This window comes from Oryctolagus cuniculus, chromosome 17 (assembly GCF_964237555.1).
Source record: "Oryctolagus cuniculus chromosome 17, mOryCun1.1, whole genome shotgun sequence".
In the NCBI taxonomy this organism is placed as follows: Eukaryota; Metazoa; Chordata; class Mammalia; order Lagomorpha; family Leporidae; genus Oryctolagus; species Oryctolagus cuniculus.
The window spans coordinates 41,583,208-41,599,757 of record NC_091448.1 but is presented as its reverse complement, the minus strand read 5'-3'; the positions used below and the strand labels follow the sequence as shown (position 1 = coordinate 41,599,757).

The 16,550-nt window shown below is 56.5% G+C and overlaps 2 protein-coding genes across 2 annotated transcripts in view; both read left to right on the top strand.

Annotated features, from left to right (window-relative positions):
• PSMD11 (proteasome 26S subunit, non-ATPase 11) overlaps positions 1 to 4,230 on the top strand; it is a 45,233-nt gene extending 41,003 nt beyond the window's left edge. The window contains exons 9-14 of the mRNA XM_008271067.4: positions 97 to 159; positions 2,176 to 2,301; positions 2,740 to 2,775; positions 3,040 to 3,091; positions 3,698 to 3,840; positions 3,960 to 4,230. Coding sequence (XP_008269289.1) covers positions 97 to 159; positions 2,176 to 2,301; positions 2,740 to 2,775; positions 3,040 to 3,091; positions 3,698 to 3,840 — 420 coding nt within the window. The 3' untranslated portion in view covers positions 3,960 to 4,230. The remainder of the gene's footprint in view (positions 1 to 96; positions 160 to 2,175; positions 2,302 to 2,739; positions 2,776 to 3,039; positions 3,092 to 3,697; positions 3,841 to 3,959) is intronic.
• A 5,362-nt stretch (positions 4,231 to 9,592) lies between these two features.
• On the top strand, positions 9,593 to 11,229 carry CDK5R1 (cyclin dependent kinase 5 regulatory subunit 1). Its single transcript, XM_008271068.4, has 2 exons — positions 9,593 to 9,733; positions 10,054 to 11,229. The coding sequence occupies exon 2, from the start codon at positions 10,166 to 10,168 to the stop codon at positions 11,087 to 11,089; it is 924 nt and encodes a 307-aa protein (XP_008269290.1). The 5' UTR covers positions 9,593 to 9,733; positions 10,054 to 10,165; the 3' UTR covers positions 11,090 to 11,229.
• The last annotated feature ends 5,321 nt before the right edge of the window (positions 11,230 to 16,550 follow it).

The following is a 16,550-nucleotide window of genomic DNA, read 5'->3' as shown; positions in this document are numbered from 1 at the left end:
GGTGGGGAGGGCTCTTCGACAGACTGCTCATGAGACTTTTTGGGTGAATGTGAGTGCACAATAGATCACTTTCACGATTTGTCTCTTTATTCTCAGACAGAAGCATTAAAATGCGTGGCTCAGGCTAGCAAGAACAGATCACTGGCAGATTTTGAAAAGGTGAGCATGGTGTTGGGTTGGTAGGGAATGGGTGGAGGAGAATGGATGTATATTTAAGAAAACTTAACGGAAATAGAATTCCACACAAAGTTGCAAAATAGTATAGTGATCCCTTGTACGAGTCACCTGGTAAAATATCAAAACCAGAAAATGTTTATGCACTTGTATACGGTGAAACTTAAGGTGATCTAAATGATATATAATTTATATATGGGAACTTTTTCAATTTCAGAGGTTTTTCTGTCATCCTTTCCCCTGGCAGATCTGTTACCTGCATTGTGTGGTTGAGGGAACCAGGGTTCAGGAGGATGCCCAAAGTCACACAGCTAACGGGGTCTGACTTGCAGCTGTTGCATGTGTTGCAGTCATAGGTGTTCCATCTGCTCCGCACATGCTAGGTCTGCTTCTTCTCTGTGCACAACGGAAAGTCTAGACACTTCCCCAGGGTGTTATTCCAATTTTCCTTTGACTCCTGTGCCTTTTGCTCATTGTCTGGGACGTTTCAGAAAGGAAGAACAACTTACCTTAGAGTGAGGCTTATGTATTCTTTTCTGAATTTCTCCCCTCTTAGTGTAAAGACCAAATTAATAATAACAAAACTAGATCTGGAAGCAAGGACGTAGTGTGGAGACTAGACTATGTGGCTCTGACTGTTCCCATCATTCTTCATCTTTTTGGAAGGTTCTTTCCAATTCCTTTGCCCCTTACTTGTCATGATTTACTTGTTTCTTTTAACACCTTTGCAGCACAGCCGATGTGAGGCTGGGGTATTGAGACAGTTAGTAATGGTAAATAAGTACATACACGAATAAGTCAAGAGCATTTTGTCTCAGACTTGGGGATATCTGATGAAACACTTCTGTTCCATGTGGCTGTTGGGAGAAGAGGTTCTATGATGAGACATTTGGGAAGCATCAAGAGCCAACAAAACTGGAAAGGTCTTGTATTTTCTTATGAGTGCAGGGCCATCCTGTGCTCATATTCCTCATAAAATTCAAAGAGCTACTTGTAGAATTCAGTATTTTCTGTTGCTTACCCCAGAATTTTTTCTTTTTCATGGAGACCATATATGTTCTTTGGAATACATGCTGAAATACATTTGTAGTTAAATTGACCCAGCTGTAACCATGGGGTTACAGATTTGAACTGTTGATGGAAAGGTTTCAGACTGAAAGTGGGTAGCTCTTTTTTTTTTTTTTTAATTAAGATTTATTTCTTTATTTGAAAGGCAGATTTACACAGAGGCAGAGAGAGAGAGAAAGAGAGACAGAGAGAGAGGTCTTTCATCTGCTGGTTCACTCCCCAGATGGCTGCAATGGTCAGAGCTGCGCTGATCTGAAACCAGGAGCTAGGAGCTTCTTCTGGGTCTCCCACATGGGTGCAGAGGCCCAAGGACTTGGGCCATCCTCCACTGCTTTCCCAGGCCACAGCAGAGAGCTGGATTGGAAGAGGAACAGCCGGGACTAGAACTGGTGCCCATATGGGATGTCAGTGCAGCAGGCAGCGGTTTTACCTGCTACACCACAGTGCTGGCCCCAAATAGCTCTATCTTTTAAGTTTTGTTTTGTTTTTTAATTTAAGATCTTCCATATAGTGGTTCTTTCCCCAAATAGCCACAACAGCTGGGGCTGTCCAAGCTGAAGCCAGGAGCCAGAAACTCTACCAGGTCTCCCATGTGGGTGTCAGGTGCCATCATCTGCTGCTTCCAGAGGCAGTAACAGGAAGCTGGATCTGAAGCAGAATAGCTGGGACTTAAACCAGCACTCTGATCTGACATGTGGGCATCCTAGGTGGCAGCTTACCCACTTTGCCACAGTTCCTACCTGTGTCTTTTAGTTCTTGACATTCCTTTTCTTCTGCTTTCTGTCTTGGTTTTTCTCTCATCTCCTCAGATCTCTTGGAACTTCCTTCAACCATATAGTTACCAGGGCCAGCAGACTACTTAGAAAGCTAGGAGTAGCATGACGTTAAAAGCCCTTCTCTGTGCCAAATTTCTGTTCCTGGTTCTTTGGACAGGCCCTGACAGATTATCGGGCAGAGCTCCGTGATGACCCAATCATCAGCACACACCTGGCCAAGTTGTATGATAACTTACTGGAACAGAATCTGATCCGGGTCATTGAGCCTTTCTCACGAGTACAGGTAAGAACCCTCTGGGGACTCCATCTGTTTCTGCCTTGGCATCCTTTGTCTTCACACAGCCACCCAAAACAGGAACTCAATTCCAGGGGTGTGCCTGGTGGACACGAGGCCACCAGGAGCTGTCTTGATAGTCGTGAATTAAGGAGAGAGATGTTGTAGGGAGAGGCTTGAGTTCTGGTTGTAGTCTTCTTGCTTTTGTGGTCACCGTGCCTGTGGCCAGTGTTATCTGTATTGAAGGTATGGGACATGAGTGTGTTTATTGTCTAGAGAAAGGCAGGCAGATGGACAGATCACATGAGACTGAGGCTCAGCCAATGAAATATTTAGCAAGGATGTCAAGAGATACAGCGGTTTCACTCCCACACCCCCATATCCCCATCTCCTATTGGAGACAAAAGTAAAACTTTCAGTGTTGGTGTCTCTCTGCTTTCTTTTTAGATTGAACACATATCTAGCCTCATCAAACTCTCCAAGGTAAGGAGTCCCTGAGGCCACTGAGTGGGTAGGGATGGGGAGAAGGTGCAGAGGGGCTGGCATTTGTACCTGATGGGTCTGTCGGAAAGTTGCCAAGCTTCTCAGCGGAGAACCGCAACACTGGGCTCAGAGCTGGAGTTGGTTGCATTGTTGCTGTTTTGTTTCCAATCCTTTTGCCCTAAAACCCCTTCTACAACCCTTTCCTGTCAGGGTGATCTCTAACTAATGGATACTAGTCCCTTTAATTGTGTGCTTTGATTTTAGGCCGATGTGGAAAGGAAATTATCACAGATGATTCTTGACAAGAAGTTTCATGGTGAGTAATAGTCACACAGGCAAGGGGCTGGGAGTGTTGATGAGGTGGTTGAAGAGGGAAGAGGTCTCTCTTTAAAAGGCTCTGTTTGGCTGGCACCGTGGCTCACTGGGCTGGTCCTCTGCCTGGGGCACTGGCACCCCGGGTTCTAGTCCCAGTTGGGGCGCCGGGTGCTAGTCCCGGTTGCTCCTCTTCTGGTCCAGCTCTCTGCTATGGCTCGGGAGGGCAGTGGAGAATGGCCCAGGTGCTTGGGTCCCTGCACCCGCATGGACCGGGAGGAAGTGCCCAGCTCCTGGCTTCGGATCAGTGCAGTGCCGGCCGTAGCGGCCATTGCGGGAGTGAACCAATGGAAGGAAGACCTTTCTCTCTGTCTCTCTCTGTCTAACTCTGCCTGTCAAAAAAAAAAAAAAAAAAAAAAGGGCTCTGTTTGTCCTGCTGGTTCCCTGGGACCCTGACCCCTCCTCCCCATGGTGAGTGTGTGATAAGCATGGGCAAGTGGAGCGGGAGACAGGTTTGGAGAGATGGAGGCGGCTCGGCAGTGGGCCGCTTCACAGCTGTGTTTTGGTCTAATCTTGTCTTTTACCTGGGTTGCCCTTGTATCTTTTGCAGGGATTTTGGACCAGGGGGAGGGTGTCCTGATTATTTTCGATGAACCCCCAGTAGATAAAACTTACGAAGCTGCTCTGGAAACAATTCAGAACATGAGTAAAGTAGTGGATTCCCTCTACAACAAAGCCAAGAAACTGACATAGGTGAGTGCCGGCTCTAGGACCCAGGGCCAGGCAGCGCTGTCTTCTGCCTGTCGAGACTGAAACCTGCTCCTGGTGTCCTCGTGGCTTCCCGATTGACGCTGCCCTGTCTTCTCTTACAGAGTTGGATCTGTAGCGGTCCTTTGGCGAGTGTGTGTGGCGGGAGAGTGGAACCTTGGGGGAAAATGCTAGGAGATTCTTTTTTCTTTGTGTTCTACTTTTCGCTCGGAAAGTTTTTAAATCCTCATTTGGTGCATCTGTATTCCAGCCGATAGGTGTGCCAGTTTTCATGTAATCTTTACTGGCCCAACTTGGGAGTGGGGAAATTGCTTAAAAAAAAAGAAAAGGAAAAAAAAAAGATTATTCTAAATAAAAGGAAAAAGGCTTACACTACCTAAAGCTGTGCTCTCTGCCTCTCGGGAGAGGGCTGCAAAGCCAGGCACCCTGCCCACCACTGTGGGGCCTCGTCCACCCTCTGGGTGTCACCTCTCCTCTTCAGAATTGGGTGTTTGCTGACCATCGAAAGCAACGACTTTTTATTCTGTTTGTACTGAACCAAAACAAACAACTGTGTATAGACTGCTGTTTTCTTTTTTATTTGAAATGAGGCGTTCCGTGTTCTTCCTCCCCCACCCCCGCCACATGGCCTGTCCACCCTCCCCTCCCCCCGCCACTGGCTCCAGCGGGTGAGCCGAAGTCCCGCCGCCACCACAGCAGCAGCAGCAGCAGCAGCAGCACCTGCAGGGCTCGGCGCTGACCTGTGAAGGGATGGGGACAAGGCCCGGAGCTGGTGTCCGCCCGGCACGCAGGGAGCAGTGTGGGCCCTCAGCCCCGGGCCTGCTGTGCATGTGGCGCTTCTAACACCGTAAACCAGATGAGACGTCAGTGTTTTAATTGCCCCTCCTCTTCTCTTCTCCTCTGTCTCCCCTTCTCTCTTCTCAGCCAGGAGACCATCACACGTCTCCTCTTCTCCCCTCCAGAGGAGTTGGGCTGTCTGAAATCCATCAGCTCTCCCACTCCTCCTTTCCTGCTGGCAGATGAATTTCTTCCTTTTTTAAACAGTGAACATCGGAAATGAGACTGTGGGGTGTGGTTTTTTCTCTTTTTTTGTTTTCTAAAAATTTTCCTCGTTGGGTTTTTGAGCAACCTCATGTGCCCTTCAGAGGAGCTTCTTTATTTACCTCTTGGAGTGGAAGGGATGGGAGGTAGAGCACTATTTCAGCATGCTTTGTGTTCTGCTCGATTACATAACAAGGCTCTAATGCCACCGGGCAGGTAAGCTTCTGCACCTTTGTTGTGCTTAACGACATTTTGTCTTCTCTCTCTGTTCTCTTTCTCTTTCTCTTTCCTTCCTCCTGCCTTTTCCCTGCTGGCCTCCTTTTCTCTTTCTTTACCTTTCTCAGAGTACCCTTCCAGATTTTCGTAATAAATTTATATTTTGTAAAAGGATTTTGTTGTACCAGGTTTTGCATCTTCACTGAATCAGACTGGCTTTTATTTTCCTCTCCAAAATCAGGTTTTGTTCTCAACATCTTTCCTCCCCGTCATGTCCAGTCACTGTTTTGGTTTTGGCACCATCAATATCAAATGTACAAACGGTTCTTGCTAACCAACACCAGGTATATCTGATGTTCAGATGAGTTCCAATAAAAATAATTTTTTTTTCAAAAGGTGTCCTTTCTTGAGTGCTGTAGGGCTTTGAGCAAGTCCAAACAGCTCTGTACAGCCTGCGACGCCTAGCCTTCCAACCCCGCCAACGCTCTGTTACTGCACTCGCTCAAGGGCAGCCCTTAGGTCAGGTTTGGAGTCCAAATTTGGAGGGTTTTGGGCAAGAACATTGGTTTGTGAGGTCTGAACTCGGAATGGAGTCTGTGTTTTTCCAAGGCGGCATGGTGTGGAGACGATGAGTGGGCTTGGGCAGCAAGACCCTCCGCCCATTTACTCCTCTGTGCTGGGAGGATGTTTCCTTGGAGGTGATTCTGATGTGAGGGTCCCAGGAAGGGAGGGGAAGTGCTGGGAGAGTCCTGACAACCAAGTGGGGTTCAGTTTCCTTTTGAGCTCTTCAGAAGCAGCAGTTTTCTTACTTCCTCAGGCTCTGGGAGTAGTTCTGAGGGACTGTGGGGGCTCTGGGGGCCAGCAGTTTGAGTAGTTCTGCTATTCTGGTCTAATACCGTGGTCTGTATGTAATTTTACTTGCAGAGAGTTTTGCTTCTATAAAGGACTTTAAAATGTAAACACTCCAGAGTGATCTAGACCTGGAGCAGTGGGGAGAGGGTCTCCCCGCCCAGGGCAGCCCTGCGGGACTCAGGACAGCACAGCGTTTCTCTGCTCGTTCTCGGGCCTCAGTCTGACTTCTGTAGACCTGCGCTGTCCAGTACACAGGTAGCCTGGAGCCACGTGCGGCTGTCGGGCCGTTGCAGTGGGGCTAGTTTGAACTGTGACGTGCTGCAAGTGTAGAAACAAGCCAAACTTCAAAGACCAAGTATGAAAAACAAATGTTAACTATCTCACTCACTTTTTTATATGTGTGTGGAAATATTTTGGGTATTCTGGGTTAAATAAAATAAATTATTAAAATCTACCTGTATGTTTTTACTATTTTAATGTGGCTACTAAAAGTACTGAACCTTTATGACTTGCCAAGGTGGCGCCAGCACTGCTGCAGACCCTGAGACTGGTTGTACAGTGCTCCTCTCCCAGGCCTCTCTTAAGCCGAGTCTAGGCGTGGGAGAAGGCCGGCTGGCTCATTGGCTGGCCTGTGCCCGGGCACTCTCACTGAGGGTCCCTTCTGGGTACCAGCCCTCACGATGCCAGGCCTGTGCTAGTGAGATGGCTGGTGCTGGGAACCAAGGCCGGGGCTCAGCGGCTGGCTCTCGTGTCCTGTGGTTACGTAATCCGTGCTGCCCAGAAGCGCCACTAGATGCTGCTCAGTGATCTCTGCAGTCACAAGGCTGACTTCCTCGGGAGCCAGGACTCCGCCTGGCTTTCTCTGGAACCCTTTCCGGAAGCTGTAGCTGGCACGTACTTTGGCCAGCCTTCCTTCCTGGGGGAGTATGGGAAGTGGGTGGTCCCAAGGGTGGGCTCTGGTGGGCAGTGCGTGGGCATCCCAGCACTGTTGTTGCCAGGCAACAACAAGCCGGCAGCTAGGGGTGGGCCACAGGGTAAGTAGGCTGACTGGTAGGACCCCATGGTTCTCTGGTGAAGATGACAGGGATGAAAACAGCCTTGCAGCATTCAGCCAGACCTGCCTTCTGGGTCCTTGTTTGGCCCTTCCTGCCTCCCGACTGGAGCACTGGTGGGAGCTGGGGGTGGGGAGTGGGTGAGCACCAGCTGTGAGTGGTGCCTTGGAGCGGGCACAGCGGGTGGGTGGGGTTCCTGAAGAAACCTGTCCCTCAGGCACAGCTACAAGTGGGCTGTCAGGGCCGTTGCTTCTCAGCTGGACGCAGTTTTGCCCCTGGCAGGTGTGAGAAGTTTGGGTCACTTGCGCCAAGGAGCTCTTTTTGAAGGTGCTTTTGGCTGACAGGGCAAAGGTAAGAGAGCAGGCGGGAATGCGGGATGCAGGCAGGGCTGGTGCTGTGGCATAGTAGACCAGCCCTCTGCTTTTGGTGTCGGCATCTCACATGGGCACTGGTTCCAGTCCTGGCTGCTGCACTTCTGATCCAGCTCCCTGCTGATGACCTGGGCAAGCAGTAGGAGATGGCCCAAGTCCTTGGGTCCCTGCACCCACATGGGAGACCTGGGAAGAGGCTCCTGGCTCTTGACTTTGGGTCAGCCCAGCTGTGGCTATTTGGGGGAGTGAACCAGCAGGTGGAAAATCTGCCTCTCTCTCTGTAACTCTGCTTCTCAAATAAAAATCTTAAAAAGAAAAAAACTGCAGGCAGGCTGGGAAAGGCCCATGCAGGGGTTCTTCTGGCTTGGGAACTGAATAGTTAGAATTGAGGTTGAGTTTTCTTCTGAGGGGTGGATCACAGGCTTAGGACTCTGGCATAATTTGGGAAATGGAGAGTGTTTAGCTCCACATGAGCATTTGAAGGGGGCTTGGCCATCTCCGCTGAGGGCTGGAGGCACGGGCTGGGGTTGAGCTTGGCCTTAGGAGGACAGACAGTGGACCAGAGGACTGGAACAGCCAGGAGCAACTTTGAGTGTCTTGCCCTGAAGGCGGAGGACTGCCCCACCTGAAAAGCAGGTAGGATTGTTGCTGTGTCCATGGCTTGTCTTCACCAAAGCCCACAAGGCCTGGTCTCCAGTGTTAACAGCATTGGCAGGAGGTGGGAGCTTTAAAGTCATGGAGGCTCCACCCCCTTGAAGGAGCTACTGTGGTTTTCGGGGGAATGGGTGGTGGGTGGTTATTGCAGAGTGGGTGGCTATAAAAAACCTTCCTCTCGCTGGTACACGTGCCTCTCCACGTGCCTGCCGGCTTGCTCCTCTGCCTTGCTGAGCCGAAGCCACTGAAGCTGAGCGGATTTGGCTGCCAGGTACACCTCTTTTCTTTATGGATCACCCAGTGCTCAGGTGTTGTGTTTTAGCAACGGAAAATGGACTAAGACAGTTGTATACTGCGGAACTTCAAAGGGGCACGCTGAGCTGACTCGGCCTTCTAAATCAGCAACAGCTGCTGTGGTGGTTCTGCAGGGATAAACTCGCTTTGTGTGTGTGTGTGGGGGGGGGGCAGGGAGCAGCCCTTTGGGTACAGAGTAATGCCTGCGCCGGCACCAAGGTTCCTAAAACTGCGTCGCCACCATGAACGACTTCTGGTTGATAGGTAACTGAATGCTAGCGCTTCCTGACTCGACGGCAGCAAGGTTCGGCGTGGTGCCAGCTCAGTGTCAGGGAATTGGGTGTTCGTTCACCTCTGCACCCCCGGCAGAGAAGAGGTTACCACCCGATCAAAAGCACTAAGTGAACAGTGGTCTTGGCCAAGGGCCTGGGGTCACGTCTGAGGAACGGCTCTTACTGGGACCGGGATTTTACGCAGTTTTATTGGCGTCAGGTTGTCAGATCAGGCGGGTGTAGAAGGGAAAACATCCGAGGCAGAGGCTGGTTGGAGGAGCAGTCGCTTCCGCGTTGCCCTGACAGGTGAGGGTGAGTCGCCCGCCCGGGGCTCCACGGCAGGTTTGGAGTGCGGAACGCGGCCGCGGCCTGGATTTCTGAGACCGCCGCGCGAGGAAACGGAGGCCCCCGGGGGACCGCCGCCACCGGGGGTGCGCGTGGTTCTCAGGCGGCTTCAGGAACGGCCTCGCCTCTCCCCGCCGCAGCCTTCTTTTCCCCAGCTCCTGGGAACGGGCTCCGGGCGCGGCCTCGGCGGAGGGCCCGCTGCGCGTTGCCAGGCCCGGGGCTCGGCCGGCAGCTGCGGGCGCCGCGGCGGGAACAAAGGCAGCACGTGTCTGGGCGGGGCGGCGCGGCGCGGCGGGCGGGGTCGGCGCTCGGCCCCGCCCGGCCCCGGCGCGCCCCGCCGGCCGAGCTCGCCTGCGCGAGCGCCCGGGACCCTCGCGCGACCGGACCGCTGCCGGGGCGGCGGCGAGCAGTGCGGGAGGGGCCGGCGCCGCGTGTCCCCGCCGCCCCTCGCTCGCGGCTGCGTCCTGTCGCACCGCGCGCAGCTCGGGCTGAGGACGCCGGTGGCCGCGGCTCCCGGGTCAGACCGGGCCCGCCTGGGCTCGGCGCGCGCACGGCGCTCGCTCGCTCCCGAGAGGACGGCCTGTGGGGTGCGCGCCGGGGGCGGAGGCGGGAGCGCGAGCGCGGCGAGGGCGGCCGGGCGGGGGGCGGGGCCGCGGCGCCTGCAGAACCTTGGACAGAAGCTTCGGCAGCGCCGCCACCGCCGCCGAGCGCCGGGATCGCGGCGGCGGAGCCGCGGCGCGCACTGCGGAGGGCCCGGAGCGCAGGAGCCCCCGCCTGCCGGGTAAGCCTGCGCTGGGCGAGCGTCTCGCCGCCCCGGGAGCCGGGGCAGGGGCCGCGCGGGGTGTCGAGGCTAGGGTCTGCGGCTGCCTCCGCCCGAGCCCGGGCCCCTCCCGGCTGCGCCTCGGGACCGCAGCGGCGGCGGCGGCGGCGGGCGGGGGTGCCGCAGTGGAGACGGCGAGGCTGCGGCGCGCGGGCGCGGGCGGGGCCGCAGAGCCTGGGGCGAGGGCCCCCGCAGCGGGGGCCTGGGCCTGGGTCCGTGGGGGCCGCCGCCGAGGCGCGGAGCCCCGCCTGGTGCTGAGAACCATCTTGTTTTCCACGCAGATCCGAGGGGCCGCACGCGTCCTAGGAGCGCCCGCTTTGCTCCCCGGGGCGGCCACAGGCGCGGTGAGCTGGTGTTCCCCGCCGGCCGGCAGGCTGGGCGTGCAGCGGCACCATGGGCACGGTGCTGTCCCTGTCCCCCAGCTACCGGAAGGCCGCGCTGTTTGAGGATGGCGCGGCCACCGTGGGCCACTACACGGCCGTGCAGAACAGCAAGAACGCCAAGGACAAGAACCTGAAGCGGCACTCCATCATCTCCGTGCTCCCGTGGAAGAGGATCGTGGCCGTGTCGGCCAAGAAGAAGAACTCCAAGAAGGTGCAGCCCAACAGCAGCTACCAGAACAACATCACGCACCTCAACAATGAGAACCTGAAGAAGTCGCTGTCGTGCGCCAACCTGTCCACGTTCGCCCAGCCCCCGCCGGCCCAGCCGCCCGCGCCCGCGGCCAGCCAGCTCCCGGGCTCCCAGACCGGGGGCTCCTCCTCCGTGAAGAAGGCCCCGCATCCCGCCGTCAGCTCCGCGGGGACGCCCAAGCGGGTCATCGTCCAGGCGTCCACCAGCGAGCTACTGCGCTGCCTGGGCGAGTTCCTGTGCCGCCGGTGCTACCGCCTGAAGCACCTGTCCCCCACGGACCCCGTGCTCTGGCTGCGCAGTGTGGACCGCTCGCTCCTGCTGCAGGGCTGGCAGGACCAGGGCTTCATCACGCCGGCCAACGTGGTCTTCCTGTACATGCTCTGCCGGGATGTCATCTCCTCCGAGGTGGGCTCGGACCACGAGCTCCAGGCCGTGCTGCTGACCTGCCTGTACCTCTCCTACTCCTACATGGGCAACGAGATCTCCTACCCCCTCAAGCCCTTCCTGGTGGAGAGCCGCAAGGAGGCCTTTTGGGACCGCTGCCTCTCCGTCATCAACCTCATGAGCTCCAAGATGCTGCAGATCAACGCCGACCCCCACTACTTCACACAGGTCTTCTCCGACCTCAAGAACGAGAGCAGCCAGGAGGACAAGAAGCGACTCCTCCTCGGGCTCGACCGGTGAGCCCCGGGGCCCACGCCGGGGGCTCGCGGGTTCCGTGCGTTTTTAAAAATTTATTAAACAGAATCGGAGTTTTGTGTACAGTACGTGTCTAGCGAAGCCGCCGGGGCGCTCTCCCTTCCCACCGTCTCTCCTCCGGGTGCGTTTTTGGCCTCACCGGCACCTCTGGGTACTTTGGAGCTCACAGACCTTGTGCAAGACCCAGAAGATGCGGCCAGAGCCGCCAGGCTGCTGGCCTCTCGCTCCGGGGAATGCAAAGGACCGACCCGCCTCTGCTGCTGGTGCCCGGGCTGCCCTCTGCTCCCTGGACGGGTGCTGGAGAGGGGCCCCTGGTCAGGGGCTCCGGGGAGGAACTGGGGTTTGTGCTAGGTGGCTCTCTGCTGGCAGCCGTTTTGAGCCATTCGTTCTCCCAGAGGCCAGCGGGGCGGCGAGCGGGGTTGTGGGGCGAGATCCTCCGCGGCGTCAGCCAAGGTGGGGCGGAGAGCGGCGGCCGTAGTGCGGGGACTGCGTCTGGTCATCTGGCCACACGAGGCCCTGGTTTACTTCTTTTTTAGGGAGAAGGGCTTCCTTTCAGTGGAGAAATGCAACTCGCCCCATCTGCACCCTTGTCCACTGCGCCCAGCTGTGTGGGCAGCGTTGGCCAATAAGCTGGTTTGACTCATTCGGTTCTCTCATTTTGGGTCCTAGCTAAAGGGGTGGGGCAGAGCTGGGGCCGACTCCTCTCCTGGCTGAATTTTTCACTTGAGTGACGCGGACCGGTCACCTGCGGTGTGTGCCAGGACGGCCACAGGTGCCCGTCAGCAGCAGCACGCGTCTTGGGCAGGTGGCATCCACCCAGGTGCCCAGGCCTCTTGCTGGCGCCCACGACGTCCGTCTTGCTGAGCGCCGGGGCAGAAGGTGTCGGGGATTGGGGGTTTATGATAGTGGCGTACTAGCCCCACCCCCAGCCCTGTTAATTTCTGTTGCAAGATGGCTCGGTCTTGCCCTGGAGACAGTAAGGGACGCGAGTGTGACTGCTGACTGTGCCCCGCTCACTCTCGGCCGCTGGGGCTGCTTCCCCCTTAGCCTGCTGGCTGCGGGAACACATGGTGTGTGCCTCACGGCTGCTTTCCCCTGCTGGCCTGACCCCGGGAGAGGGGCAAGAGAAGGGAGCGGGTCTTCCTCCGTGGCCTGTCGCTCCGGCTTCGGAGAACAAAGAGCGGCGGGCAGATGCCGGGAGGATCTGCCCAGTCCCGGCCGCTGGGAGGATGGAGCTGGGGGCCGTTTTACATAGGAGTGGGTCCAGGGGCTGCCCTAGGACTTCAGCACAAGCACTACTGAGACTCTTGTGAAACAGAAAGCTGTGAAATTGAGGTCCTGGTTGGCGAGGCCTGGAGCAGCACCTGCTGGCCCCCAGCTCCCGGAGGTGGGCAGCTGCACCCCCGGGACCTACGCCGAGCTGGCCCTGGGCCTGTGTGCACACACCCGGGGCCGGCAGGGCCCTGTGGCTGCTGGCACAGACACCCCCCAGCCCCGGCGTCTCTCCTCTGCTGTAGTTTCCACACAGCCTGCCTTCAGCCTGCGCCGCGCACCACCTGAGGGGCAGCTGGCCCCTGGCGGCATGGGGGAGGGGCAGAGCACACACCCAGCTGGCTGAAGGGACTTGCGTCTGTGCCGTCGAGTCAGGTCCACGGGCTTCCGGTTCTGTGTCTGTTTCCTTCTCTCTATTTATTACGTCTCTGGAGGAGGTGCACGTTTCGGGAGTGGCCGGACACCATGGAGGCGGCCGCGGCCCTCGGTATTGTGAAGGAGCAGCTGGCACGCTGGAGTGTGCACGCCAGGACCCCGTTTGACATGCTGCTATGAAGACTACTTTTAGAACAATGAAAAAAACTGACTTCAAAAAAAGAAAAAAACCCTTTATTCTTTAATCGTTGCTTTTACAGTGATATTGTGCATGCAAGCCAGGAGCATTTTGTGTCTTAAGAAAAATGATCTTAGAACAGATGGCTGTGAGAACTCCCCCACGCACAGACCCAGCCGCAGGAATAGTTCAGGATCTGGTTTTCCTCTTTTTCTTGTAAACCTGAAGAGTTGATATATTCTTTCCATGCAGTTATTAGAATTTAGTTTTGTTCCAACAATTGTTCAACTTGCAATGAAAAGAAAACGTGCCATTTTTCCCACTTGGAACTGTTCATAGCTGTATAATTGAAACTGCTAATTACACACGTGTGATGGATGTTGGTTTTTTAGTGCAATTTCTTCTGTAGCTATTCTTTGACCAAACTGTGGGTATTGTTAATATTAATTTATATTTGTCTCATTTTGTATGTATGTACCGCGTGTTTGTGAGTATGTGTGGTTTATAATCCGACAAAGTCATGAGGCTCAGTGTGGCTGTAATTTAATTCCCCTTCCCTTATTTTTATTTATTTTTGTACTGTGCTGATTCAATAAAACGCACTGACCATCCATCACACGGCCTCTTTCTGTGGGTCTGTCGTTTGTGGGCAGGTTGGGGGCCCCTTTAGTAAATGGTTCGTGTGCTGAGAACATAATTGGATTTGTGTATGGCGGGGGGGGGGGGGGGACGGGGACGGAGCTGGGGAACGGACTTAACACGCTAAGGTGATTAGAAGAGCGGCGGCATAGGTCAGGTCTGCTCGCATTACTGCCGGGGCGCGGGTGTGTGTGTGTGTGTGTGTGTGTGTGTGTGTGCGCGCGTGTGTGTGCTGCTGGAGTAGGCATGACCAGCGCCTCGGCCTCGGCTTGGCCAGGGCTGGCCCAGTGGGTCTGGTAGGGCTGGCTGGCCTTAGATCCTGTGTGTTGCCGTCCAGTGCTTGGGCACTGCTTGGCGCTCACTGGAGGCTTCCAGGCCAGCAGGAGTGCACTGGTGTCCCTGTGGCCCAACCCTGCCAGTGCCACACTGTGGGTTTCCAAGAGAGCCAGCCCTGGGGTTCCCTGATAAGCAGCCGTGGAGGGCGGGGTCTTGCTGCCCATGGCCTCGCTGTGGTCTCCGCCTGGTCCTGCCCGCTGGCCCGTTGGGTGTGCTTGTGCCACCAGGCTCAGGGGAGGGTGGGGGGACCTGGCCTTCCCCAGGCCCTGCACCCCGTGGTCTGCAGCTGCCCCGGGCACTATGGAGTTCCATCTTGTGCTCAGGTTGTGGTTCGGTGCTGTCAGCCCAGTGACACGGGTCCTTGCCCTTCCTGGTCTGAGTGGCAGAAACCCCGCGGCTTCTCTTTCCTGGCAGTGATGGTGGCTGGGTAGCACGCGGAGGCGGCGGGGCTGCCCAGTTTCCCCCCTGGGGCCTGGCTGTGTCTGCTGCAGCTCCCCTCTCCCTGCTGAGCCAGCTGCCTTGTGCTTTCTCCCCTCCCACCCTACCCGGTCTGGTGTCCCCAAGCTGCAGCCTTCGCTCAATAAACACGTGCCTGGGTAGCGTCTGGGCTGCGTGCCGCTGCTACCCCCGCCCCCACCCTGGTGAGCACTTTGTTGAAAAGCCTCGGGCCCACTGCCCTCTATTTGACGTTATTTGTGCTGTGGGATGACGGCCGATTTTGTGTACGTGAAAATGTCACAGTGATAGTTTCCAATGACAGATAAGCAGAACACCTTTAAAAATAAGATTTAATGCTTTATTGCTCTGGGTGGTAAATCAAAATATGCTTTAGAAATAGTTAATTTAATGGAAAATAGGAAAATACGCACCAAACCATAAAACTGCATCTGATCACGAGAAACACTCATTGCATACAATCACTGGGTCTCCTTTCCCTTCGGCGCCCTGGCTGCGTAACCATGATCGCATCTCCAATTCCCAACCCTTCTTTTGGTACATCAAAAAGAAAAAAAAAAGAAAGTGCTTGTGGACAGCGGCGTCCTGCGGCCCCGGCAGAAGGCCCTGGCGCTGGGTTGAGGGGCCTGAGGCAGCATCAGGAGGCAGGGAGGGGGTCCAAGCCCATGCCGTCCTCTCCTGCCTCTGACAGGCAACTCATTTGGCATGCTCTGCTTCGGGGTGCTGAGAGCACAGGCCTGCACGTGGCGGGAGAGGAGAGGAGGGGAGGAGAAGCTCCAGTTAGGGGTTCGGCTGGTGTCCAGTGGAGCCCGGCACAGCCGTAAGCGCTGCAGCTCTGGGCCCCAGGCGCTGTGCGGGCAGCGGCGGAGCAGGCTGTGCTGCGGGTTGCACATAGTGCAAAATGGGCTGGCTGTGGGAAGCAGGGGTGGGGCAGGCCCGGGGCGAGGCACGGGGGGCTGCAGGCAGGCACTGGTGGCTTCTGCTGGGGCAGGGCGGCGGGGGCGGGGCACCGGGAGGGGGCAGTGTCTATCGCAGATGGTGAAAGGAATTTGAGTGAGTTCCTGCCGGTCCCTCCATGAAACGTGGGGAAGCGTGTTCTGCACGCGCCCCCCCGCCCAGGGTTATTTTTAAAAGTTATTTGAGATAGAGTATCTTCCATCTACTGGTTCACCTCCCAGATGGCTACAACAGCTGGGGCTGGGCCAGGTGGGAGCCAGGAGCCTGAACGCCATCTGTGTCTCCCACATGGGTGGCTGGGGCCCAAGCACATGGGCTGTCTGCTGCTGCCTTTCCCAGGAGCATTAGCTGGGTCGGAAGTGGAGCAGCCGGGACTGCAGCCTTTCTCACGTGGGATGGCGGCATCCCAGCAGCCTGACCTGCTGCGCCACAGCGCCAGCCGCACTGCTCTGTCCCCTCCAGCAAAGGCAAGCGTTCTGTTTCTCCCTGCAGGGTCCCTGGCAGGTGGCCCTTCAGCAGCGGGGCTAGGGGACGAGGGGCCTCTGAGCACCTCTGATGGGCACAGGTGTTTTGCTGGGCAGAAACTGGCAAGATGGTGGCACTCTCCTGGGGTAAGGGTGCAGGCGGGGTAAGTGCAGGGCCTGGGGCGTGGGCATCCTGGCCTGGCCTGCAGTGCCAGGACCCTGTGCTGTTTTCTGTTGCTCCACTTGCCGTGAGTCCCTTGTGCTGCGGCCCCTGCCCTGGTCCTGGCTCTCCTGGTGAGCAGGGAGCACAATTAGAGGTGCAGGAAATGCCATGCCCCTGCCTGGCCTGGCTCCGGCCCCAGCGACTCCGCTTGGCTCCCAGGCTTCCAGACACTGGTGTGGTTACAGCAGAGAGGACGGCTGACCAGAGGGGCTCCGACTGCTGGCTGGGAAGACGGCTCTTGGCGCACGCTCGTGGTGTTCTCCCCCGAGAGGGGCCCTGGCAGCAAGGGACCATCCCAGGATAGGCTCCGGAGGGGCGTGGCTGCTCTGCCAGCTGCGGGCTCTGCGGGTGGACCTGCTCACCTGGAGGCTTTGGCTGGCTGCTGGCGTGGGGCGGGAACATCTGCTCAGGAGCTCTGAGCACAGCCTCCCTGAGCCGGGTCCTGGTGATCACCTTGGGAGGGGAGTGGTGGCAGGAGGGGCTCCCAGTGAGAGTGACTGCGTCCTGGGCTGCCCAACTCCATCCGGTTGCAGGAGTCAGCAGCTG

What these genes read in the sequence shown, in the direction of transcription:
- CDK5R1 (XM_008271068.4), top strand. Translation starts at nt 10,166, where the DNA reads ATGGGCACGGTGCTGTCCCTGTCCCCCAGCTACCGGAAGGCCGCGCTG.